The sequence below is a fragment of the Odocoileus virginianus genome, unplaced genomic scaffold (assembly GCF_023699985.2).
Source record: "Odocoileus virginianus isolate 20LAN1187 ecotype Illinois unplaced genomic scaffold, Ovbor_1.2 Unplaced_Scaffold_16, whole genome shotgun sequence".
Lineage (NCBI taxonomy): Eukaryota > Metazoa > Chordata > Mammalia > Artiodactyla > Cervidae > Odocoileus > Odocoileus virginianus.
Genome location: NW_027224278.1, coordinates 871,874 through 899,262, shown reverse-complemented (window position 1 = coordinate 899,262; position 27,389 = coordinate 871,874). Strand labels below are relative to the sequence as shown.

Below are 27,389 nucleotides of genomic sequence, written 5' to 3'. Positions count from 1 at the left end.
AATGCGGTTGAGCCTGACCTCCAGGCTTAAGGTCATCGCAAGCTTGAGAGAGACTTCATAACATGGGAGAGGCATCTCCGCACCCCAAGGGCTTGGGGTGCGGCTGGGAACCAGAGTTAAAAGGCGCAAGCTCACTGGCATTTAAACACAGCAATATCTTTATTGCTTTTGAGGGTTTCCCTAGAGCAGACCCATCCTATTGCACAGCTGTTTGATTTGGCAGGGTAGAAACTTGCAGTGACAAATGCTCTCTTCAAATCAAAGACACATGAAATGCCCGGTGTGGCCGAACGTAAAAGGGGTGCAGGCTTCAGAGGGCTGGGGTCCATTGCTTTTCCTCCCTGTGGGCACCAGCTGTGATCAGCAGCTGCCTTGGCCGAGTGCTTCTGGCCCTCAATGCACAGGGATCCTTTGGAAATCCTGCTCCGTGGGGAAATCAGCCCAGCCCTTCAGAAATGTGAAGAACACAAGACACCCACCGGCCTCATGAGGAGGAGAGTTGCAGAGAGCTGGAAGCTGACACAAAGCTAGTGAGCCTGTGGTCTTAGCAAGGTGGGGTGGACTTCCAAAGGCTGGACAGGGGCCCCCGGTTGCTGCCCACTATGGTGCAAAGCTTAGTAAACCCAGGAGACAGGCACCCACTGGGGGGAACGGCACGCCAGGTCAAAGGCTTCTTCCAACGTCTTCAGGGTTTCCTCAACGCTGTTATGGACCAGTGAGAGGTCAAAGTAGTGCGCATACTGGCTGCGGATGGCCTCCGAGTCCTTCTGCAGCTGCTGCAGGGCGTCCGTCTGTGGAGGAGAGAAGGGGGAGGCCCACGGATGGAGCAGGCTGCAGGTGCCCTGCCTGGGAGGCCCAGGACGGTTCAAGTGGAGGCCTGCCCACCACTTGGTCGTCGTGCCCACCACCCAACTTTGAATCACATGCTGAAAAGCCTAAAGGCTTCCCTGGTGGCTTACATGGTAAAGAATCTGCCTGCAATGCAGGAGACTCAGGTTCAATCCCTGGATCAGGAAGATCCCCTGGAGAAGGAAATGACAACCCACTCCAGTATTCTTGCCTGGGAAATCCCATGGACGGAGGAGCCTGGTGGGCTACAGTCCATGGGGTCGCAAAGAGTCGGATATGACTGAGTGACCTTCACTTCACTGAAAAAAAAAAGCCTAAAACCCTGAAGTCCTTGCCTGAGAATGTTAAGGGGCTGGGGTGTGGAGAGGTGTTCCCTGAAGAAGTCTTGGTAGCAGTAAACACGAAAGTGAAAGGCAAAGTGCAAGTCACTCAGTCGTGTGGGACACTTGGCGACCCCATGGACTACACAGTCCGTGGAATTCTCCAGGCCAGAATACTGGAGTGGGTAGTCTTTCCCTTCTCCAGGGGATCTTCCCAGCCCAGGGATCGAACCCAGGTTTCCCGCATTGCGGGCGGATTCTTTCCCAGTTGAGCCACCAGGGAAGCCCAATAAACACAAAAAGGCCAAATTGAGATTGGGGGGGGAGTGGTAGCAACTGATACTATTAAGGGCTAATGACCTTCACATAGAGATCCCAAAAATTAATAAGGCCAGTAACCGAACAAAAATAAGCTCAGGAGCTGACCAGGTAGTTCAGAGAAAAATGGACAGACTTGGCCCTCGGAGTCTAGACAAGATGCTTTACTGCTTCCAGTCAAGCACTCAAGTTCAATGAGATTCCACTTCCCCATTCAGCAGACTCCAAAGATGAAAGTGCAGGATATGCTCCTGAAACGGGGGCAAGTCCCCTGCCACATCCAAAATTCCCAACACGACCCTGCCTGCAATCTCCCACAGACAGATTTGCACATGGGAGGCACACGCACAGAATCATGGATTGTCATACTGATGCTATTAAAAGTTTTAAACCTAAACATCCATCAAGAAGGCAGTGAGGGAACTAGAGTGAAGTCACTCACTCATGTCCGACTCTTTGCGACCCCATGGACTGTAGCCCATGAGGCTCCTCCATCCATGGAATTTTCTAGGCAAGAGTGCTGGAGTGGGTTGCCATTTCCTTCTCCAGGGGATCTTCCCAACCCAGGGATTGAACCAGAGTCTCCTGCATTGCAGGCAGACGCTTTACTGTCTGAGCCGCCAGGGAATCCCTAGGGAACTAAATAATTCTGCTAAATCCACAAGATGGGAGACCACAGCTCCTGAGAAAGGCCCAGGAAGGTCTCCACAGATGCATTCGATGAAAAGCAAAGTGTCTGCAGCGGGGTTTGGAGCTCATCGGCCCTAGGGAGCCAGGAGGCTTCTCTATATGGTCCCCCCTCCCCACAGCATGCCTCCTGTGGGCCTAAGGCCACATATGTTCAGGGTCCCTGTCCCCCACATTTGCCCCTCTTAAGCCCACCATCCATCCCTGTGATTCTGGAACAATGGCATGGCTAGTGGGTTAACAACTCCCCACTGAACAGAAACGCCAATACTTTGGCCACCTGATGCAAAGAGATGACTCATTGGAAAAGACCCTGATGCTGGGGAAGACTGAAGGTAGGAGGAGAAGGGGAAGACAGAGGATGAGATGGTTGGATGGCATCATCGACTCAGTGGACATGAGTTTGGGTAGACTCCGGGAGTTGGTGATGGACAGAGAGGACTGGCATGCTGCAGTCCATGGGGTCGCAAAGAGTCAGACACAACTGGGTGACTGAACTAAATTGAACTGAACAGACTGGACGCATGTACTCTGTCCTCTTGGCCTCAAGGGCAGCAAGACAGCAGTAGCCAAGACGTTGAGCTCTGCCAGCACCCTGCCAACCATCTGTCATGTCTCCCGCCCCCCTGCACAGACCCTACATTCCCACCTGAGTGCCTTGGTCAGTGGGTGCGATGAACACAATGAAAGGTGAAAGTTCTGCTGTCCGAACGATCTTCAGGGTCTGGGAAAATGGAGTGGAAGGAGGGAGAAGAGAGGGGAAAAAGAGTCAGCGGTCAAAGCAGACCCCTGGCAATCAGCATCTTAGGGCCTTGCCAAGGCCAGGACTGTCTCCAGCACGGCTGGACCAGCTCTTTCTCCTGGTGACCCCAGTGACAGCCCGTGAAGCCGGGGTGCATGCCCTGCAGGTTCCCCCGAGCTGTGCTCTTCAGCACCCCGCTCCCATCTACTCTGGTCTTCCCTGCCGACCCACCTGAGGCTCGATGTCCAGGATGGCGACCTTGTCCTGCTTGTGAATCTGGTGCACAGTCTCGAACTTGGTGCCGAACATGTTGCCCTGGTAGCTGCCAAACTCCAAGAACTCATTGGCAGAGATGCTCCGTGTCATCTCCTCCGTGGAGATGAAGTGATATTCCTTGCCATCTTCTTCACTCTTCCTGGCCGGCCGTGTTGTATCTGCACCCCGAGAACCCTGATCAACCCCTGAGCCATTCAGGGGCCCCCCTCCATGGCTCCCGGGGGTGCAGACCCTGGCATCGCCATTGCCACCCCAGCTGCTTTTAGTGCAGGGGCTTCTGATTCAGGGAATCTTCTAAGGGATTCCCTGGTGGCTCAGATGGAACATCTACCCACAACATGGGAGACCTGGGTTCAATCCCTGGGTCCAGAAGATCCCCTGGAGAAAGCAATGGACACCCACTCCAGTACTCTTGCCTAGAAAATTCCATGGATGGAGGAGCCGGGTGGGCTATGGTTCACAGGGGTCACCAAGAGTTGGATACGACTGAGCGACTTCACTTTCTTATTCAGGACCCTCAGGGCCTGACTCAAGAAAATGAAGTGGGCTGGGAACACGTTTAAATGCTCCAGAGTGAGCGCCCATCCTCCTGGCGTCATAAAGTTGCCTCTCTCCAACACCAACCCCAGGGACACAGAAGCTAGAAATCTTTGCAGAGCAGATCCGCAGAGACTTCACAGGTGGTCCAGTGGTTAAGACTCCACCCTCCAATGCAGGCTGGGGCACACGTTTGAACCCTAGTCAGGGCACTAAGATCCCACGTACCATGCAGTGTCGTGAAAAAATTAAAAAATAAATAAATAAAACCGATCACAGGCTATAGTCTGGATTTCTGTGAAGCACACTGAAAGTCTCCCTTCTTTGACCCAACTTCTCCTTACCTTTCACCCACTCTTGCGAACTCAGTTTGCATTTTAAGTTATTGAATGACCCTAAGTGCCACTATGTCTCTTATGCAGACCAACGGCATAACTACTTTGTTAGTTGCAGCAACTCTGGGGACAAATTTGTATCTTTCCAAATGATCTTTTCTTTTGATTATCAAACATTTGGGGGAAAAAATCACAAAGAAGGGACCTCCCTGGCCGTCTAGTGGTTAGGGCTCTATGTCTTTGCTGCCAAAGCGTGGGTTCAGTCCCTGGCCAGGGAGATTGGGATGGCCCCGGCTATGTGGCATGGTCAAGAAGGAAAAAAAAATCACAGAAAGATAGACCACTATGGAACCACGGCCCTCAGGACCCTGAGCTACTCACACGGGGCAGGGTATGAGAACTTGTCCGGGTTCTGGCTGAGCAGGGCACTCTTGATGTGGCTGCGGCCCACCCCGCTGGCTCCTGCATGGACAGAAGAGATAGGCATGCAGATCAATGCTCCCGTTTCTTTCCCCGGAAACAAAGACAGGGCTAGAAAGAGGATTAACACTTGGGTTTTCTTCTCTCAGAGCCCACGATCAGTGACAGGTCAAAGCAAAGTGCATGGGCTTCTGAAGGGCTGGGGTCAGGAGGATCAAGGGTTTCAAGGCCTAGTGTCCCAATGACAATTCAGAACACAGCTGTCTTTGGCACATAGGAGCTGGCTACCACAGGGCATTTTCGATTTCTTTCTAAAGGCTATTTGCCTTCCTAGACTCCCCCCAAATGAATGGAACAGGCTTTTCCTACAAGTTTAAACAGAACCTTAATACAGATCCTCTAACCAACTAACCTTTTCGCTCTAGAGACAGGGAGGACTTGCTCCATTTCAAAGAGCCCTAAATCCTTTTCTGGAGAACGCAAGCATAGGCCTAGAGCATCCCTACTGCTGGCCAGATGGATAAAACACCTAAAAGAATTAGTTGCTGAAAACCGTATCAGGTTTACCCTCTCTAGCAACGTGAACCAAGGTGAGTCCTGGTAAGGGCTCAGAAAACTCTTAAATCTGCTTCATATGGAGGCCCAAGACACACTTCTCACTTCCTTTTCTTCCTCACTGCCACCTACTTTTTTTTGAAGGAACAGAACAGGGAGAAGACATGGAGGTAGGTTACATCCTCCAGGCAGGGAGGCAATGGAGGTAGGGTACATCCTGCAGACAGTGGAACACAAACAGAAATGTCGTGTCCAGTAGCAAAGCAACAAGAAGATACCGATGAGAACCAGGGTCTTCCTCTTGAACGCGGGCAGCCGAACCACTTCCTCGTAGGAAACAACATCCAACTGGTCAAAAACTAGGGACAAAGAAAAGCAAGCCAAGGTCATCCCAGAGCTGGGCAAACTGGGCAGGCTGAGATCAGCCAGACAGGCTCAGACACTGGTGGGGATAACTGCAGGTGGGGCTGACCTTTGATGGTGGGTGCCCTTCCTTGGGGTCTATGTCTTGGTTTTCCCAACCCCCCCTGCCACTGAAACTCAACATAGCTGTTGGTCAGTTCTTTGCACTCAAATTTTCTGTAAGCTTTTGGCCCCAGCTATCAGCCCTAGCACCGTCATCTCCCCAGTACCACCTGCACTGGCCCTTGTCTCAGGGGATGTGAGTGTCATCCTGACTCTGATCCTGCTGCCTCCCACGTCACACAACTGCCCTCTGCGGCTCCGTGGAGACTCCTGACCTAGCAGGTGCTTTCAGGTCCTGTGATTTGTTCCTATCTTTCTCAAAAATGCTCCCCGCAGGAAGGAAGCATTTATCAGACAGTAGCTTAGTCATGGATGATTCTTCCTTTCTTATCTAAAACCTGCTTGCGCCCACAGCAGGTAAAGAACACAGTCAGAGTTAGTTCAGGAAAACAGGCCACTGTCTGAGGCAGCTCAAACCCTGCACTGGGTCAGACTGATGTTGGCTGATGTATTGAGAAAGGTCTGGAAGGTGGTCAGGGTGGATCACTGGGGGAAAGCATGATGAGCAGCCTTCCTCCCACATGCCCTGAGTGTGTGGAGCCGGGGAGAGGGATGCGGTCACAGGAGACCAGGAGCAGCGGCAAGTCGGGGAGCGTACTTGCACTGTGCTTCGCCAGGTACTTGTCTTTGTACTTCTTCTTTTTCCCAAAGGGGCTGCAGCTAGGGGCCTCACTTGGAGCAGAATGGGCCCCACTCGCCACTCGCCTGGAGGGAAGAGACAACAGAGGACATCAGTGGTTTCTTGGTGCAAAAGCCCTGGGTCATTTGCCTGTGTGGTCCCTCTACACGAAACCCCTAGAACCATCTGCCTCCGGCCCTTTCTCTCAAGGCATTATTTACAATAGCCAAGATGTGTAAACAACCTACATGTCCGCCAATAGATGAACAGATAAAGAAGATGTAACATGCACATATGTGCGTGTGCACACACACAGAGGAATATTACTCAGCCATTAATAAAAAGAATGAAACTCTGCCAATTACAATAGCAAGGATGGACCTAGAGAGTCCATGTTAGAGGCTTAGTGAAAACTCAGAGAAAAACAAAACTCTAAGTTATCACTTGTATGTGAAATCTAAAATATAAAACGAATGAATGAATGAGACAAAATGAACAGACTCACAGATATGGAGGACAAACTCGTGGTTACCACTGAGGAAAAAGAAGAGGGAGGGGCAATATAGGCGTAGAGGATTAAGAGGTATCAATATAAAAACTGCTATGTATAAAATAAATAAGCTACAAGGATGTATTATATAGTATAGGGACATAAGGCCATTATTTTATAACTTTAAATGGAATATAACGACTCCCCTGGCAATGCAGTGCTTAGAGCTCTCCACTTTCACTGTCAAGGGTGTGGGTTCAATGCATGGTTGAGCAACTAAGATCCTGCAAGCTACACGGCACAGCCAGAAAAAACAAAGAGTATAACATATAAAATAAATACTGTTTTCTATGTTTCTCTAGTGTTCTCTATGTTTTCTTGGGGTTTTATACTTTCTAGTCTAACACTTCGGTCTTTAATCCCTTTTCTTTTTGTAAATGGTGTCAAAAATATTCTAATTTTATTTTGTAAAATAAATGTAGTTGTCCAGTTTTCCCAGCACCACTTATTGAAGATACTGTCTTTTCTCCTTTGCATGTTCTTACCTCCTCTGTCATAGGTTAATTGATGTTAAGTACATGTGTTTATTTCTGGGCTCTCTGTTCCATTGATCTGTGTGTCTGTTTTTGTGCCAGTACTATGCTATTTTTTTAACTTTTTATTTTGTATTGGGGTATAGCCAATTAACAATGTTGTGACAGTTTCAGGTGGACAGCAAAGGGACTCAGCCATACATATACATGTATCCATTCTCCCCCAAACTCCGCCTCCCATCCAGGTTCGACATAGCAGTGGAGGACTATGCTCTTTTGATGACTGTAGGTTTGTAGTATACTCTGAAGTCAGGGACTGTGCTAACTCCAGCTTTGTTCTTTTTTCTTAAGATTGCATTGGCAACTCAGGGCTGTTTTTTTTGTGTGTGTGTGGTTCCAAATAAGTTTCACGACTGTTCTACATTGGTGAAAAGTTATGGGTGTTTTGCTAGCGATGGCAATCCAACTTGGGGACAGGGATAACCTTTTCTATGTACCACAAATGTGCATAAAGGACACATCCTTAAAATCTGACTGTTCTCAGCAGAACTCAGAGTCTGCCTACAATGTAAGAGGCCTGGGTTCGATCCCTGGATCGGGAAGATCCTCTGGAGAAGGGAATGGCCACCCACTCCAGTCATCTTGCCTGGAAAATCCCATGGATGGAGGAGCCTGGTGGGCTACAGTCCATGGGGTTGCAAAGAGTCGGACATGACTGAACGACTTCACTTTCACTTTTTCTGCAGGACTCAGAAGATCATGGTTCAGAAGGGCACTGGGGGAGGGGGGATTGAGTCCCAGTGCCACGGCTGCTGTAAGCTTAGGGAAAGCACTTATGGCCACAGAGATCCGTGGATGCAGGGAGAACTTGTCAGGCTCCTTTAGCCATAAAACAGCCAGTCAAGCTCGTAAGGGCATCATTGCCCCTGCCCCCTGTCCATTCTGCTAGGAAAACTGGGAAGTTGGCCTCATTGAGCAACAGAAAGGATACACAGCATGACAGATTGCAGAAGTTGGGCAGTTCTCTGTGGCAGGCGTGGGTCCTTGTCCATTGGTGGCTCACCATTCCTGCAGCTCAGGGGAGGGGATCAGGCCCGCTGACTCCTGGGACGAGCCTTCCACCCGCCCCTGCCACCAGTTGCTGTCATCCTTGTTGATGATCTGGATGACATCCCCTGTGACGAACTTCAGTCCTGCCTCCTTGCAAGGGATCAGGTTGTCCTTTCTGGGATCATAGTCGAACTGCGCTCGCATGAACATCTGAAAAAGCAGGCGAGGAGTGCTGCATTAGTGGAAAGTTTGGCTGTAAATAAGCAGGGTCTGCACTGCCTAGACAGCAGGGAGGCAAAGATGCTGTGTGGTTACTGGGACTCAGCTGTCCACTCTGGAGTACAAAGCAGCTACTTTTATAAATGTGCCCCAAGTCTTGCTGCTGATATCACATAAAATAAGAAGATCATTTCCAATCAAAGCAAATCAAAACAAATCAAGCAAATAAAATGTGTTTGATTATCAAATTATCAAATAAAAACAACACCTACTATGCTTGAAATTTCGTATTTCTTCATACACAGAAGCCAAAAAGACTGGAAGAAGCTATTAAGTTAGAAGTTAATACCAGCTATCTTGGATAGGGATATCAGGGGTGTAAATCCAACCCAGAGAAAGAAAGAAAGCAGGAAGGAGCAGAAAGCAATGAAACAGAAAAAATAGGGTTGAAAGGATCAAGAGAGGCGACACTGGTTCTCTGAAGATTCATGAAATTCAGGCTGACTAAAAAATGAGAGAAGACTCCACTTCCCAGCAGACAGCAAAGTGTAACACCACCAACACAATGGCCAAAAGGAAGGGGGGAAATGCCAGAGAATTCTCAGCAAGGATGCGGTGGAGCTGGAACTGGAAAATGGTGCAGCTACCTTGGAAAACAGTTGCACAATATCACCAGTTGAACATGCTCCACAACTCATCAGAAATGCACTAAAACTCAGATACATGGAGATTCATGGCAGCACTGTTTTTTGTTTTTTTGTTAAGAACCAAAAAGCTGGAATTGCTGAAGGCCCTCAAGAGCATGTTCATATGAGAAGCAAATAAGAAGGAATCACATGTACACCCACGGCTGATTCATGTCAATATATGGCAAAAATCACCACAATATTGTAAAGTGACTAGCCTCTGATTAAAATTTAAAAAAAAAAATTTAAAAATTCAAACAAACAAAAAAAGAAAGAATCATCAGTTGTTACAGCAGAGACTTCATACCCAGTGAACAAAACGAGATGCTAAAGGATTCGTAATGTGTGAGTCAATTTACACAAATTCCCAAAAGGGGCAAAACTCATCTCTGAAGTCAGAAGTCAGGGTTGGCGGACTGGAAATGGGGATGGGGACTCTCAGGGTGCTGGTCACATAGGTGTGTTAAGTTTGTGAAAATTCATCTAGTTTTATACTTAAAATTTGTGTACTTTGTTGTCTATGTGCCCATATATACCAAAACTTCAATCTTAAAAAGTTTACTTGACAAGAAAATTATACCATCACATGTTAAGTAACCTGGGACAGAAACTTCAGATTGATTTTTGTCAAAGTTCATCTGCCAGGGCCCTGCCCAAGCGATTTCCCTCCTAAGCCACGATGCGCTATGTGTGACGGGGGGTCACAGAATCAGGAGATGGGCCTTTGGTCTCATGTGCAGGATATGCAGCAAAGGCCTGCCAGTCTGCAACATGTGTCAATTTGGCTCAGAGAGTACTAGGCAGCTCCACTGATTAGAATCACACATTCAATCAAATTCTGAGAACATCCTGGGTCTGAATCCTGCTGTCACCGCAAGAGAGAAAATGCTGCCACCTACTTGCAGTGCCGGAAGTCGATTTTGCTGGTTGGGAATTACTTTCAATGAGATCATTCCTTTGGTTTCTTTCTATTACAAAAAGAAACAAGAAATAACTGTTAAGTAAAATGAACTTGGCTGACTGGAGGTCTCATGAAGTCATTTTTCCCCTCCTGAAGGCCCATGAGGTTTTATTTTTTTCCCCAATAGCCACCATTGCACTTTGAAATGTTGTAGCACAACAGTTTCTTCGAGACAGAAATGTCATGTGCCCCGTAAACCAGCATAACAACAGGAACCAAAGGCTAATGATTGTCCCTCCTCTTCATGAGTGACCACAAAAGATCCCCAGAAGTACTTAAAATGAACCCCTAAAATGAACACATATGTCCACACTTTTCTATACAATACAAACATATACAGATATTCATACACATATTCATATTTATGCATTTTTGTTGTTTTTAACAAAATGGGATTATACTATAAGCATGACTCAACAACTTGTTTCCAGGTTGATATATGAAGGTCTCACTCACTCTCTCCGATGGCTCAGCTACATTCCTTGTGTGCTGGCGGCCTCAGCCACCATCCCCATTAGTTGGCGTGTCCACTGTCGCCAGTCTTTGTTTTTTCTTCTACAACCTGTGCTTCCCTGGCGGCTCAGACAGTAAAGTGTCTGCCCACAATGCAGGAGACCCGGGTTCGATCCCTGGGTCGGGAAGATCCCCTGGAGAAGGAAATGGCCACCCACTCCAGTACTCTTGCCTAGAAAATTCCATGGAATGGAGGAGCCTGGTGGGTTACAGTCCATGGGATCACAAAGAGTTGGACACAACTGAGCAACTAACAATCAGGCTCACTCAAACTCTGTTATAAAAAGATAACCAACCCAATAGACAACAGGGCAAAAAGATACAAGAAGGAAAAGCATATGTCCAATGAGCTCTTGAAAAGTGCTCAACTTTGGCTCTGGGAATAAAATAAGAAAAATAAAGCAACCATGAAGTACTTTGCACCCATCAGATTGGCAGAAATTTAAAAGGAATGTTAACATGTAATTCTGGCAATGTTCAGTTTTCTCATCTCTGGTTCAAACCACACTTGTCTTCGAGTTTCTATTCTCTGCTTTATTCCCATGCTAAGTGCCTGAGGGGTGCTTCCTACCAGCAGTGGCCAATGACACCCAACTACTCCATGTGATTTTTCCTGCTTTCCTTATAGGAATGGTCTCCACTGTGTGCAGGGCTGAAGAACCATGGTGAAGAATCTGGAGGGGCAAACACCCAGCACAACTGAATCTAGAGGACACGTTCAATGTCTCATCTCAGTTCAGTTCAGTCGCTCAGTCATGTCCGAATCTTTGCGATCCCATGGAATTCAGCAGGACAGGCTTCTCTGTCCATCACCAACTCCCAGAGCATGCTCAGACTCATGTCCATCAAGTTGGTGATGCCATCCAACCATCTCGTCCTCTGCTGTCCCCTTCTCCTCCTGCCTTCAATCTTTCCCAGCATCAGGGTCTTTTCAAATGAGTCAGTTCTTCGCATCAGGTGGCCAAAGTATTGGAGTTTCAGCATCAGTCCTTTCAATGAATATTCAGAACTGATTTCCTTTAGGATGGACTGGTTGGATCTCCTTGCAGTCCAAGGGACTCTCAAGAGTCTTCTCCAACACCACAGTTCAAAAGCATCAGTTCTTCAGCACTCAGCTTTCTTTATGGTCCAACTCTCATATCTATGCATGACTCCTGGAAAAACCATAGCCTTGACTAGATGGACCTTTGTCAGAAAAGTGCTGTCTCTGCTTTTTTTTTTCCTGCTTTTTAATTTGCTGTCTAGGTTGGGGATAACTTTTCTTCCAAGGAGCAAACATCTTTTAATTTCATGGCTGTAGTCATCATCTGCAGTGATTTTGGAGCCCAAGAAATAAAGTCTGTCACTGTTTCCATTGTTTCCCCATGCATTTGGCATGCAGTTATGGGACTGGATGCCTTGATCTTAGTTTTTTTTAAATGGTGAGTTTTAAGCCAGTTTTTTCACTCTCCTCTTTCACTTTCATCAAGAGGTTCTTTACTTCCTCTTCACTTTCTGCCATAAGGGTGGTGTCATCTGCATATCTGAGGTTATTGATATTTCTCCCGGCAATCTTGATTCCAGCTTGTGCTTCATCCAGCCTGGCATTTCTCATGATGTACTCTGCATGTAAACTAAATAAGCAGGGTGACAATATACAGCTTTGATGACTCCTTTCCCAATTTGGAACCAGTCTGTTGTTCCATGTCCAGTTCTAACTGTTGCTTCTTGACCTGCATACAGATTTATTCGGAGGCAAGTCAGGTTGCCTGGTATTCCCATCCCTTGAAGAATTTTCCAGTTTGTTGTGATATACACAGTCAAAGGCTTTGACAGCAGTAGATGTTTTTCTGGAACTCTCTTGCTTTTTCTATGATCCAACAGATGTTGGCAATGTGATCTCTGGTTCCTCTGCCTTTTCTAAACTCAGCTTGAACATTTGGAAGTTCAAGGTTCATGCATTGCTGAAGCCTGGGTTGGAGAATTTTGAGCATTACTTGCTAGTGTGTGAGATGAGTGCAATTGTGCAGTAGTTTCAGCATTCTTTGGCATTGCCCTTCTTTAGGATTGGCATGAAAACTGACCTTTTCCAGTCCCGTGGCCACTGCTGAGTATGTCAAATTTGCTGGCGTATTGGGTGCAGCATTTTCACAGCATCTTTTAGGATTTGAAATAGCTCAGCTGGAATTCCATCACCTCCAGTAGCTTTGTTCATAGTGATGCTTCCTAAGGCCCACTTGACTTTGCATTCCAGGATGTCTGGCTTTAGGTGAGTGATCACACCATCGTGGTTATCTGGGTTGTGAAGATCTTTTTGGTATAGCTCTTCTGTGTTCTTGTCACCTCTTAATATCTTCTGCTTCTGTTAGGTCCATACCATTCCTGTCCTTTATTGTGCACTTCTTTGCATGAAATGTTCCCTTGGTATCTCTAAGTTTCTTGAATAGATCTCTAGTCTTTCCCATCCTATTATTTTCCTATATTTCTTTGCATTGATCACTGAGGAAGGCTTTCTTATCTCTCCTTGCTATTCTTTGGAACTCTGCATTTAGATGGTGTATCTTTCCTTTTCTCCTTTGCTTTTTGCCTCTCTTCTTTTCTCAGCTATTTGTAAGGCCTCCTCAGACAACACTTTGCTTTTTTGCATTTCTTTTTCTTGGGGATGGTCTTGATCACCACCTCCTGTACAATGTCACGAACCTCCGTCCATAGTTCTTCAGGCACTCTGTCTATCAGATCTAATCCCTTGAATCTATTTGTCACTTCCACTGTATAATTGTAAGGGATTTGATTTAGGTCATACCTGAATGGTCCAGTGGTTTTCCCTACTTTCTTCAATTTAAGTCTGAATTTGGCAATAAGTAGTTCATGATCTGAGTCACAGTCAGCTCCCAGTCTTGTTTTGCTGACTGTATAGAGCTTCTACATCTGTGGCTGGAAAGAATACAATCAATCTGAGATTGGTATTGACCATCTGGTGATATCCATGTGTAGAGTGTTCTCCTGTGTTGTTGGAAGAGGGTGTTTGCTATGACCAGTGCTTTCTCTTGGCAAAGCTCTGTTAGCATTTGCCCTGCTTCATTCTGTACTCCAAGGCCAAATTCGCCTGTTACTCCAGGTATCTCCTGACTTCCTACTTTTGCTTTCCAGTCCCCTATAATGAAAAGGACATCTTTTTGGGTGTTAGTTCTAGAATGTCTTATAGGTCTTCATAGAACCATTCAACTTCAGCTTCTTCTGCATTAGGGTTGGGGCATAGACTTGGATTACTGTGATATTGAATGGTTTGTCTTGGAAACAAACAGAGATCATTCTGTCATTTTGTTTTTTCATCTATTAGTCCAATTGCTCTCTGTAAGAAATCTATAACAGAAGAATAGTGATTACTAGCATCTTTGTGTTATAGATGACTTAGAGAAGTGAATTCTGCTCCAAATCATGGGGCTGGAGTAAAGCAGAGTGGGATTCAGGGCTGCTGTTAAAGACTGAGGACTTCTGGCCCTCAGTACAGAGCTCTTTCTAGACAGACACTCTGGGTCATCTGCCTTGTTTTAGAAGTTTACTAAATGAAAACAGACAGTTGTCATTTCTTGAGTGATACGAGGCCCTTCAATGAGGTATAAACACTTTCACAGAAAAATGTGCTACGTGGACAGCAATCCCGATCCATGTTTCACCAAGACAAGGGAAGGGTGGATACCCACCATCGCCTTCTGCAGCTGATCTACCGAGTGATTAGTCACGTTTGTGCCGTTGATTTCTAGGATCTCGTCCCCAACATGAAGTGAGCCTACCAACAAAAGAACACAGGTTCGGACAAGAGCTGTCAATAGGAGTCAAAACACTGCAGGAAAGAAACCGTGATTTGTAGCACGTGATACAATAGATTGTGTAAAAAAACACAGGGTTGGAAGTATTCGACAACAAGAGACCAGAATATTCTATTGATGGCCCTCTGGGTCCTATGAGGACCAGCACTGGGAAGTTGACTATGTCATCTGCCTTGACGTCAGGACTCCAAGTGAAGAATAAAAGTAACTGATCCTCAAAATGTCCTAGAACTAGAGTGCCCCTGAAACCTGGGGCCTCTGATAACAGCTATACACACTCAAAAAAAACAGAAAGTGAAGAACTTGGCACTCTGAAGTCACCAGCAAGCTTGATGTTTTTTTGCTCTTAAGCTAAAACCTCCAAACACTACCAAGTGGTCATGTTAATCACTATTTAGAATCTATGTGATTCTCTCTGAAGAGTGGTTATCTTACCTGTGCTCCCCTATATACAAAGAAAAGTGCTTTAACTAACAGATGCATCTGCAAATTGATGACTGCTTCACATGAAGGAGATACAGCAGTTACTGAAATATGTCTTAATGTCTATTTGCTTAGTTGTTTTTTTTCTGGCCATGCTGTTCAGCTAATGGAACCTTCGTTCCCTGACCAGTGATTGAACCAGGGCCCACAGCCGTGAAAACACCGAGTCCTAAATACTGATGTGCCAGGGAATTCCCTATTTTCTCATTTTAACTGGTAGCCCCAGGAGGCAGAGATGGTCTCTGCTTCACTGCTATGTATTCAGAGGCAAATGAAAGGGGTTGCATATAGTAATTGCTCAAATGTTACTTAACGGGAAAAATAGTCATGTCATAAAGTATAGAAGAAGGCTGGACGTATACCTTGTCTGTGGACCATGCCCCCATGGAGAATTCTGGCCACCGTACATGACTGCTTCTCGTTCAGCTTCAGCGTGATTCCCTGTAAGACAGACAAGGCCATAGCATGCTTAACTGTGAGCTATTTCTGAGCTGATCTTTTTGTTTGTTTGTTTTAGTTCTATCAGTTTATGGTGACCAACCCTCCACACTCGTGCACGTACTCAGTCCTGTAACCCCATGGACTGCAGCCCGACAGGCTCCTCTTTGTCCATGGGCGTTTCCAGGCAGGAATACTGGAGTTGGTTGCCGTTTCCATCTCCAGGCTGAGCTGATCTTTAAGACATCCGAAAGTGATTTCTTGGGAGAAAGACTTTCTGTCTTCACCACCTGGGGTGTCAACCACTGGAAGGAGGCAGGAAGCCCACTCTGGAGGTGGGGGGGGTGTTGGGGGGTGATGGTGGCAAAAAACAGGGGTTACCATGGGCTCCTCGGTGACCTTCTCAAACTGGATGAGCCGCACCTTCCGGGTCTCCTGGCCCTGAGTCTGGGCTGGGCTCCCTGGGGCAGCGGGCCCGTTGGTGTACATGTCTTCCATCACAGCACTCAGCTGGGGTGACGCAGGCTGGCAGGGCAAAAGAGCAGAGGATTGGATGAAGCAAGTGGCTGAGACGACCCCCAGGATGTCACTGCAGGTCTATAACACCCAAAGCTACAGAAAATGAAAGTGAAGTCACTCAGTCGTGTCCAACTCTTTGCAACCCCATGGACTGTAGCCCACCAGGTTCCTCCATCCATGGAATTTTCTAGGCAAGAGTACTGGAGTGGGTGGCCATTCCCTTCTCCAGGGGAACTTCCCGACCCAAGGATCAAACCCGGGTCTCCGCATTGCAGGCAGACTGCTTTACCATCTAAGCCACCAGGGAAACCCAAGCTACATAAATGAATGCTTATCTCCTGCATTCGACTTGATGGGCCATGTTATTTATCCAATGGGCCACCCCTCTCATCAGCCCAAGATGCCACGTGAACTGTGATCCCTTGACCCCAACCATGCAGACAGCACAGCCAGATGAATTACACTCTGGAAAGACTCTGCGTTATACATCTGAAGTTAATTTAAGGCCTCTGGCCTGGGCAGGAGGACAGACAGAAGGTTGGTCTTGGTAATCCACGGTGCCAGGTCAACCCTGCATGGGCAGCAGGGATGTTCATCCCCACCTGACTTTCCAGACAAAACCAGACAGTTGGCAGTGCCAAAGAGAAAAGGTGAGACAGCCAAACTTTGAGAAAAGCAGCACAGTGCATTGTCAAAACCGGGGTGGAAGCAGAGGTGCCTTCTATCTGACACAAAAGAGCCAAATGACAACATGACAACTAAAAAATATAAAGACCTCAAAGTAAAGAAACTCCCCCGAGACAGGCAAAGGTTTAGTAGGCAGAGAGAGCAATAATCATAGATGCGGACAACTGATCCCATCAAAACTAACATCTTCTCACCAAAAGACGATCAAGAGCTATGAAGGCATGGCACAGCCTGACTGTAAAAGCTGCAATACATACATCTGACAGAGACTTATTTATACCCAGAACATGTGAAGAATTTTTATGACTCAATAACAGGATGACAAGCGAGGAAAAGACAGACAGAACATTTGAACAGATGCTTCATTTCAGAAGGCCACATGCACTACAAGAGCCTACAAGCACTGTAATCAGGGAAATATTGGGTGGGTCAAAAAATTCTTTTGGGCTTTTTCATAAGATGTACTAGGGAGCTGATGGCGAAAAAGACAAGTTTAGCACACACGGATCCTAGGCCCCGTCAACCACACTTTGAAGTGTTCACCCAAAAAAAGACACAGGGTTGCACATGGATGTTCACAGGGCTTTATTCACCCACAGGAGGTGGCAGAAACAAGAAAAGGACCAAAATGTTGACACAGGGGTCAACATGCATCAGTCTGAAAAGTGTGATGTTGAGTGAAAGAAGCTTTAGGCAAAAGAATACACATTAGATGAGCCCATTCGTGAGGTTTTTAGAACACGCCAAAACGACAGTAACAACATTGAAGATGGTGGTTGCCTCTGATGGGATGGGAAGGGGTAAGCTGGGTAGAGTATGAGAGAAACTTCTGGAGTGTTGATGCTCCAAACTGTGATCAGGGTTGGGGTAGCACAGGTGTATGTATTTGTTCAAACTCATCCAGTACATTTCACCGGATAGGACTTGGACCACAAAATTTAAAAAGAAAAATCATATAGAAATACTGAATACTAATCCATGATATGCACGCTGAAGCCTTTAGGGATGAACTGCTCTGATGCTTGCAACATTTAAAAAAAAAAAACAAGATTCATTTATTTATTTTATGGCTGTGCTGGATCTTAGTTGCTGCTGCTGGGCTTTTCTCTAGATGTGGCAAGTGGCCTTCTCATCCCAGTGGCTTGTCCTGTTGTAAGGCACAGGCTGTAGGCACAGGGTTCAGTCATGGAATTTACTTTGAAGTGCAAAAAAAAAAAAAGGTGAATAAATGGCTTGTGGATAGACACGTGACAAAGCACCCATGGCCACGTGTTAATGGTAGAATCTAGAAGGTATGTCAAATGGAAGCTACTATCAAATTGTTTGTTCTTTGCAGTGGGTTTGAAAACTTGCAGATAAAACACTGGAAGGAATTGCATCAGGAGAGTGAGAAAAGGCCACAGAGCATGGAACTGGGACCCTCGGGTGCTGTCCTACTGTGGATGGACTTTGGAATTTTAAGAACAGTGTGGCTCTGACATCACACGCCAATGAGAATAAATGGATGGATCTCCTTGAAACACTCCTCAGTCTCCTTTGCTGGTTCTTCCTCCTCTTTCTAACTTAACTGCTCTCGAAGTAGCCCAGGGCTTGGAGAAGGGCAAGGAACACTCTGAAAATGCTCCCACCCACTCTGGGTCAAATATTCGATCAGGACGATAGGGAAGGATTCCGCTGCACATGGACGGTGGCTGCGATCCAGCCATAGTCGGGGTGGGGGTGCCCCTCAGAGACCATGGGGAGGGAAGATCTTCTCAATGGGTGGGACCAGGAGAAGGACATCTCATCAGCCAGTTGGTGGCAAAGGAGAAACAGGAAGATTCCCCAGGGAGGAACAGCTAGCCCCATCTATGCGTCTGTCTCTCAAGATCTATTGCAATCAGGGAAGTCCTAAGAAAGAGAAACTTCCCGGGCAGCAGCTAGCACTTCTTCAAACTCACGTGACACGGCCTTCCACAGCGCTATGAAAGCAGAAGCATCTAACAAAGGATTGTATTTAGCAAAGTAACTGATGAGACGTAACTGATGTAACTCATGTAATTGATGTAAATCAGGACACCAGAGCTACAGGGCACTTCAAGGCCATCTACAGTAGATGAGTTACCTCTACCTCTGTGCAAGGTGTCCTAGCACACACAGATACTATGGAGCCACGAAAAGGAGGTTCAGGGGTTGATCTTGAAGAAATGTTGTTAAGTGAAAAAAAAAGGGAGGGAGGAAAGGTATGCTGTGAAACAGAAAAAAATCTTCATATCTGCTTGTAAACGTGCCATCTCTCTCTGCAAGGACAAGTGAACAACACTGAGAAACTGGGAGACAAGAGAAGGGGCTAAGAAGAAAACTGGATTCATTTCAGATTAATCTCTAAACAGGCACATGAAAGCCTTCTCTTGTGGCAAGATAGAATTTTCCTAAGTGAGTGTCATTTAGGTTCAAGTTGGGAGCTTAAGGATTTGTGTGTAGTGTAGACCCTGTTGTTTTTTTTTTTTTTAGATATTCATTTATTTGGCTGTGCTGTGTCTCAGTTGCAGCCTGCAGGATCTAATTCCCAGAGGAGGGATTGAACCCACAGAAAAGTCTGAGCCTGGGAAAAGTCCCTGGGCCCTATTGAAAGGAGAGCCCAAGGTGGGAAGGTAAACAGAAACCCACACACACAAAAAAGGAAGTCATGAGGATGAGAGATTTCAAAAATGTTCCAGCAGACAGCAGAGCTGAGAATGTGCACCCAGAAGAAACAAGCTGGGGAGGACTGCAGGAAGGAGGAAGCCGGTGTCTCATCAACCAGAACTGGAGAACCGGCTGTCCCAGGATGCACAAGGGGCTGGGAAAAGAAGAACTGAGTTGGGCGTCTGGTCATCCTGAACAAGATCGGGGAGAAGCTGGATCAGTGAGAAACAGAATAAATCTGTTGAGTTGGCCACCAGTCAGAATAATACAAAAGGCTCTACCGATGTTCCCTTTTTAGCATCGACCTACAGCAAGTTGCAAAACAATTGTAGGTAAAGAACAGACTGTCAATGTTAGAACCTTGACAACATCAAGGTCCACACAAACAGGACAGAAAAGAATGAAGGGAAGGATATTCCAATCCTGGGAGACCAGTGAGAAGGAAAGTCGCCAAAGGAATGAATGGAGAATTTTTAGTTCAGCTGGATTTTGGCCATACACTTGGGTTGCATTTAGTGACAGTCAGAAGGCTTGTCCTTGTGGAACCAAGGAGTCACTGCTTGCCGCAACTATGGAAAGCCTGCGCTCAGCCATTAAGACCCAGCAGAGACAAAAACAGAAAAATAAACCAGTGCTATTAAAAAAGAAAGAAAGAAAACCATAACGAAATATCACCACACAGCCATCAGAGCAGCTATGATCAAAACCAGTGACAAAACTAAATAGTCTTAAGGATGGAAAGAAACTGAATCTCTCTTCCATGGCTGTTGCCAATGTAAAATGGGACAGCCATTTAGGAAGAGAATCGGGTGCTTTCTTAGAAAACAAAATGAGTACTTTACAAGTCAGCAATGCTGCTAAAGAATCATCTGCAATGCAGGAGACCTGGGTTCGACCCCTGGGTTGGGAAGATCCCCTGGAGAAGGGAAAGGCTACCCACTCCAGTATTCTGGCCTGGGGAATTCCACAGACTATATAGTCCATGGGGTTGCTAAGAGTCAGACGTGACTGAGTGACTTTCACTGTATTCACTGTAGTGGAACAAGACAAATGTGAGTGCAAAACCTGCTACATGAAGTTTCGTACCCGGGCTGGATGAAGCATAAGCTGGAATCAAGATTGCTGGGAGAAATAGCAATAACCTCATTATGCAGATGACACCACCCTTATGGCAGAAAGTGAAGATGAAGTAAAGAGCCTCCTGATGAAAGTGAAAGAGGAGAGTGAAAAAGTTGGCTTAAAGCTCAACATTCAGAAAACTAAGATCATGGTATCTGGTCCCATCACTTCATGGGAAATAGATGGGGAAACAGTGGAAACAGTGTTAGATTTTATTTTGGGGGGCTCCAAAATCACTACAGATGGTGATTGCAGCCATGAAATTAAAAGATGCTTACTTCTAGGAAGGAGGGTTATGACCAACCTAGATAGCATATTAAAAAGCAGAGACATTACTTTGTCAACAAAGGTCTGTCTAGTCAAGGCTATGGTTTTTCCAGTAGTCATGTATGGATGTGAGAGTTGGACTATAAAGAAAGCTGAGCGCTGAAGAATTGATGCTTTTGAACTGTGGTGTTGGAGAAGACTCTTGAGAGTCCCTTGGACTGCAAGGAGATCCAACCAGTCCATCCTAAAGGAGATCAGTCCTGGGTGTTCATTGGAAGGTCTGATGTTGAAGCTGCAACTCCAACACTTTGGCCACATGATGCAAAGAGCTGACTCACTTGAAAAGACCCTGATGCTGGGAAAGATTGAAGGCAGGAGGAGAAGGGGACAACAGAGGATGAGATGGTTGGATGGCATCACCAACTCAATGGACATGAGTTTGGGTAGACTCCGGGAGTTGGTGATGGACAGGGAGGCCTGGCATGCTGCAGCTCACGGTGTTGCAGAGTCGGCCGCGACTGAGCGACTGAACAGAACTGAACTGAAGGTTCATACAGATTTACTCACAGTAACTCAAACCTGGAAATAACCAGGAGTGTCTATCATAGGTGAGCAGCTCAACAGACTATGTTCCATCCAGACTTTGGGACAATTCCCAGCAGAAAAAATATTGCCAATGATTTGATTCCAGGTATATAACATTATTGAGATGACAAAATTATAGAGCTGGAAAACAGACTAGTGGTGGTGTTTATGTATCTTCACACACGTGACAAAATGGCCCAGAGCTACACTCACATGTGACAGCAATGTCAAGTCCATGGTTTTGACAATGTACTATTTTTGATCTTGTAGGAGACAGAGTTGAAATTATTGCAAAAAAGTAGCAAAATAGCTGGCAGGTAGCACTTGTTTGCACCCAAAGAGTTGTAACTAAGAGAGCACAGTAACCAGTGGGGAGAGGCAGCAACAAACCATGGAGAAAGTTGCAGGAATCTGGGGTTGGAAATTAACAGGCCACAGCACACAGTGACCCCAGAGCTTCTCAAAGCATTACCCACAGCGAACTGGAAGCATGTGGCATCAAGTTGGAACAATTCTTTCTGTTAAATTAAGCACCTTATTCGTTTTTACCATGTTGCAGGTATTAAGAGATTTGAATGTATAGACTGAGGAGTTCAAGGATCACTGACTGCATGCCTGACTTGCCCTGATTCTGATTTACAAATCTTTGTTCACTAGTAATTGTGGGGCTGAGAAAGCTCAAAATCAAACCGACAGATTCATTCCATGGATCTCCCAGCAACTACCACTTACGAGTCTTACAACCCAGCAATGCTGGTAAAGAATCTGCCTGCAATGTGGGAGACCTGGGTTTGATCCATGTAACCAGGGATCCATCAATAACCATAGCAGGTAAAGGTGGCCATAAAGTCTGGAAACACAGATCAGACTCTCTTATCATGTGCTGTAAAGTACCATCAAGAAAGCATTTCTGATGATTCATCTGGGTTTGCAGACATGGCGGAGCCCTGCGTAACATTCTCAACAAAGACAGAGTCGAAAGTCAGTCCACGGAAGGCAGAGTGAACTTGGCAAGGGGGTGGATGCCTGCGTGATTGGGGGCCTCATCTCTTCATTCAGCTCCAGGACATGTCAGCCTTTAAATTAAGGACTCCGCAAAGCCTGCCAGAGGTAGAACACACCAAACCCAGAAAAGTTCAACACTTGCTGTGCCAAATGCTGGGCTTCTCAGTGTGCTTATCTGTCAAGACGGCCCCCCTTCCTAATGACTCACAGCTGCTGTCACACTCCCTCAGAAGCTGCCAGTGATGAGCGAGATACCCGGAATGCTCTGACCTGGCACCCCTAGAACCAACTCGTACTCGTGGGGCACCCCCCAAGCACCACCTAATGACTCTGCTCTGGCCGCTCTTTGATGGCACCTGGCATGCCAGCCCTTGGCACCCCCAGCCCGCAGACAATCCACAGGGAAGGGTTACACAGACAGACAGATGCGTGTGGAGCAGGAGCCACAGGCTGCAGTCAGCCCCACGTCTCCCCTGTCCTGCACCTCAACTGCTGGAACTTGGCATGTTTCCAGAGCTGGCAAGACATGCGCCTTCCAATGGGTGGCAGAGACTTTCCATGGTTTGTTCTGGGACTTACTGGCCCCACGCTGGACCACAATGTTGAGTCCTTCCCAGTGCCACGAGCACCCGTGCCGGGTGATTACAAAGTGATACAAGCAATGCTGAGCAAACAATATCGGGCAAAGGTGCTCGATTGCTTTCTGCGGGGTACACTTTGCAACTTGGACACCAGCATCCCCCTTGGCCGGGGGGGCCCCCAGCCATGCTCAGGCAGGATGGGGGACGGCCATCCTAGGCGAGGAGGGTGCAGGGCCGCCCTTTGCTCCGCAGCCTCTCAGGGGCCCATAATCACACAAACTGCTGGGGTGGCAAGGCCTGGCCGCTGAAACCCTCTTCAGAGGAAACATCTGCGGCGGGTTCAAAGGGCAGAGGCAGCAGTTCAGAGGAAGCTGGGATTTAAAAAAAAAGAGAGATGAAAAAACAAACTTGGCGGCGGGTGGCGGGGGTGGATGACTCGAGCAGGGGCCACCAAATCACATTAAGAGCCGGTGCCAGTGACCAGAGGGAGAAAACCAACATCTGTTGGGCCGACAAGTAAGCCCTCTGCCCACTGTTTCCAGGTACCGTGGGGGTTCCCTGACAGCTCAGTTGGGAAAGAAGCTGCCTGCAATGCAGGAGACCCAGATTCAATTCCTGGGCTGGGAAGTTCCCTTGGAGAAGGGATAGGCTACCCATTCCAGCATTCTTGGGCTTCCCTGGTGGCTCAGCTGGGAAAGAATCCGCCTGCAGTGTGGGAGACCTAGGTTCAACCCCTGGGTTGGGAAGATCCCCTGGAGAAGGTAAAGGCTACCCACTCCAGGATCCTGGCCTGGAGAATTCCATGGACTGTATAGCACATGGGGTCGCCCAGAGTTGGACATGACTGAGCGACTTGCACAGACTTGGAAGAAGGCCCAGGCCAAGTAGACAAGTGATGGCCGACACCAGACACCAGCTGATCAGTCCTCCTGGGCCAGGGCAGGCTCCGCTTTGGGAAAGAACACAAGAGAAAGAAAAAAAAAATGAGAAAACCCAAGAGGGCTCAAGGTACCAGAAAAAAGGGGGCACTGTTTCCCCACAAATACAAGAGCTGCACAAAATGGCTGGGAGGAGAGGAGAGCCTCAGAGGCAGGATTTTCTGCAAGTCCTGGCTTCAGTCCTGATGAACCAGGTGCCTGGGATGCCGGCAAACAAAGCACCTGCAGCAAAACTGGCAGGCTGGTGACTTCAGAGCACAAATGTGTAAAATTGGCCCTTGGACACAATGGGTGTGAGCTGCCACGGGTCTGCCGGCTTGATTATTTCTTGCACAGTCAACCCCGCAGCACCACACAATTTAGTCCAGGGTCAGTGGTCTCTGCTGGTGGCTGGAGGCTTGTGGTCGTGGATGAACCACAGGGACGGAGGGACGGAGGAACGGATGCGTATGGATGTGGCTCAACTCTATGTCTCCACGTGAATGAAAAAGGCAAAGTGAAGCCTCAGAAAATTTTATGTTACACCAAGCTATACTCTGGTTCCCTAATTCGGAGCGTGTCTTCCGGTTTCCCAGCCCTTGAGTCAGTTCTCTTGAGCAACAGTGAAAAACTTGAGCAACTGGTGCTTAAGGGAAAAAAAAAAAAATCTCTGCTATCCATGAAATGTCACCTGATTTCATCTCCCCCACCTCAGACCTCTGTGAGCCCTGAACGTCCCCTGCCTGGAGCACTGTTGGCCGATGGCACCCTGGATATCTCCAGCCCCAAACCTGTACAACAGCAGATGAGGTCGAATCTGCTGGCCAGGAGCTCTGCTGAGTGGATACTCAGCTGGAGCCAGACTTCATTCCTGGCCATTAGGCCCGAGTGAACTTTCAGGGACTTACAACCTATTTCTTCAGGTCACGGGAAAGGGACAACTTCAAACAGGCCGGCAGAGACAAGTAGGAATTTTACAACCTATTTTATGTGCGCTGAGGGACTGCCATAAAGAACAAGGTCACAGAGAGCTCATAAAATGTTTCTCTGAGAAAGGACACCTATAGTTAAATAGGGGAGGGAGCCTCCACCTCAAACGTACTACAACATTGTGTTCTGATAAGACTTTTTCAATATCAAATGCAGACTACGATCAGAAGGGAAACTTTGGGTTTTGAGTCTTTAGAACTTTTACCGAAAGCAATCCTCCTCAATGAAGTGTTTGGAAACAGGAATTTCTGAATTGCTTTAAAGCCAACAGCTTCCTCAGAGGGAAGGTGAACCTCAGGAAATAAGAAATCAGCCGACTCCTGGGGTCAGGCCACCCCTCATGGCATGGAGATTCTCCTTCCGGGGTCCACATTTGGGCAGTTCTGGAAGCTTTTCATTCTGTGCTTTACCAGTTTTTCTTATCCCACCCTCAAATCCTTTCATACAAACAAACTACATAGGCAGGAGACTGTATCTGGTATTGCAGGATAAACTCATGGCTCCACAAAAACTGCTGCTTACTCAGAGAGTAGTGACAGGGCTTCTGTTCAAAACTGCACACAACGAACCTCCCCAGCCTTCCCACCAGGGGCAGAAAGATCTCCAAGGGGTCAGGACACTGAGTTACAGGTGACGCTTAGGTTGTGCAAAGTGAAAGCAGGCACACAGAAAGGCCTACGTAAGCTGGAGTCCATTTGTAGGACAGCCTCAAAACGGCAAAGTGATAGTGTTTTCCAGATGTTGCGGGGCGGGTGGTGTTCCATGCTTCCAGGGATGGCAGATAGTGGGGGGCAACCCTCAAGGGCTGTGAGGTCACAGCTACAGGGTGGGATGTATGTGTCCAATGTCACTGAACTGCACAAATCAGTGAATTCTATGTATGCCAAGTAAACCTCAATAAAGTTACCAAAAGAAAATTCAACAAAGAGACTTTGGCAGGGGGTGGGGACAGAGTTAAGGCTCAGCCAAGTGAGTTGACTGTTGGGAAGAAAAGCAAAAAATCACATTTCCAAGCTTATGGGGAATCAAGGAGTTTCAGAGCCTGATCCCCTCCAATGCACGTGCTGCTGCCTAACTTGCAACTTTGTCTTCCCCACAAGATCATCCCCGCCCGCTCCTGGAAGCCTAGACAACAGCGATCCTGATTTGCAAAGACACACAAGCATGAATACGGTGCCCTGAGGGAAGCAGCAAGCTCAAAGCAGATACAGAATGCAGCCTCCCTCTGATGCCTCCCAGTCCACAGTCCACAGTCCCCAGCCTGCTCGCCAGTCTGCTGGGACCTGGGGGATCTGCAGTTTCATCATGTGCCCAAGTGGATGGGTGCGCTGCATAGCACGTCCACCTCTTCAGGCACTAAGTAATTCAGGAACCATTTCCGAGGCCCCATGGATCAGGCATTTCACCTGGGAAAAGTGAGTGTACAAACAGCCCTGCCCTGGAAGATCTTGGCGGTCTAGGAGAAAGATTCACACTTGTGAGTCCCCAGGCCAGCAAGTGTCTGCTGAGCCCTCTATCTCTGGGTGTCTCTGTGGACATCCTCTCTTGGAACCTGGCCAGCAGGCTGTGAGGAGGCCAGGAAACGTTGAAGGGCCGCTGGTGGGTGCTGGCTGATGGCTGACCACTAAGACCCAGCTTCGGCCTTCAGGTGAGTGAGTAGGCCTGGCATGCAGCCTTACCTTGAAGTCGCTCAGTCGTTATCAGACTCTTTGAGACCCAGTGGACTGTAGCCCAGCAGGCTCCTCCTTCCATGGCATTTTCCAGGCAAGGGTACTGGAGTGGGTGGCCATTTCCTTCTCCAGGGTATCTTACCGACCCAGGAATCGAATTCCGGTCTCCCGCATTGCGGGCAGACACTTTACCCTCTGAGCCACCAGGGAAGCCCCAAGATAACAAGAGATTCAACTATTCCTTATGGGCCATCTTTGAGGATAGAGGTGAGTCGCTATTTATGGGCCATCGCAGGAATCTGGGCGGGGGGGGGGGCAGAATTACTCCTGAGACGATGCCTGCCCACAAACAGACACAGCCCCCCCCCCGGGTACCCCCCAGCACCAGCGGCCCCCGCAGAAATGCCACGGCATGGTGACTGAGCACTTTGGGGCCAGCGTTGGCTCTTACCACCAACCCTTTCTGCTGACACAAGCACTTAAGCAGACCTCCCCTGGGCTCTGTTCCTGAAAGTCTTCTCCGTGACCCCGACCCCGTCCACACAGAAGTTTCCCCCGACCTTTCATCAGCTCTCGGGGTCGGGGGCCGCGGCCTCTGCCGATTCCCGCCTAGAGGCGCCACGGGGTCCCGAGCCACGGCGCCCAGAAGTCCCGCACGAGCCCCGGAGGTCAGGCCCCCCCCCCCACACCGAGGGCAGGAGGGCGGGCGGCGCGGCCTAAAGTCGGGGACCGGCCCTCATCGCACGCAGTTGGGGGGACCCCGGGAGCCGCTCACCTCGGGCCGGTTGCGCTTCTGCAGCAAGTGCTCCAGGTAGAGATCGGAAAGCGCCGTGCGCATGCCGCCCCCGCCCTCGCCCTCGCTCGCCTTCAGCGTCATTTTGCGGGAGAGCCGGGCCGCCGGGGACGCGGGGGCCGCGGGGCCGGGCACAAGCTGGAGTTCGAGAGCCCGGGGGCCTGCGGCGCGCGGAGGCGGCGAAGGCTGCTGGGACTCGGCGCGCCTGGGCCGTCACCACCCCG

General features: G+C 47.9%; 1 protein-coding gene across 1 annotated transcript; it reads right to left on the bottom strand.

Annotated features, from left to right (window-relative positions):
* Positions 1-135: 135 nt before the first annotated feature.
* On the bottom strand, positions 136-27,389 carry MPP1 (MAGUK p55 scaffold protein 1). Its single transcript, XM_020909614.2, has 12 exons — positions 27,148-27,389; positions 15,747-15,890; positions 15,290-15,368; positions 14,319-14,404; positions 10,061-10,129; positions 8,270-8,466; positions 6,163-6,269; positions 5,318-5,398; positions 4,446-4,526; positions 3,148-3,350; positions 2,824-2,898; positions 136-791 (listed from the first exon to the last, which is right to left on the bottom strand). The coding sequence occupies exons 1-12, from the start codon at positions 27,247-27,249 to the stop codon at positions 615-617; spliced, it is 1,401 nt and encodes a 466-aa protein (XP_020765273.1). The 5' UTR covers positions 27,250-27,389; the 3' UTR covers positions 136-614.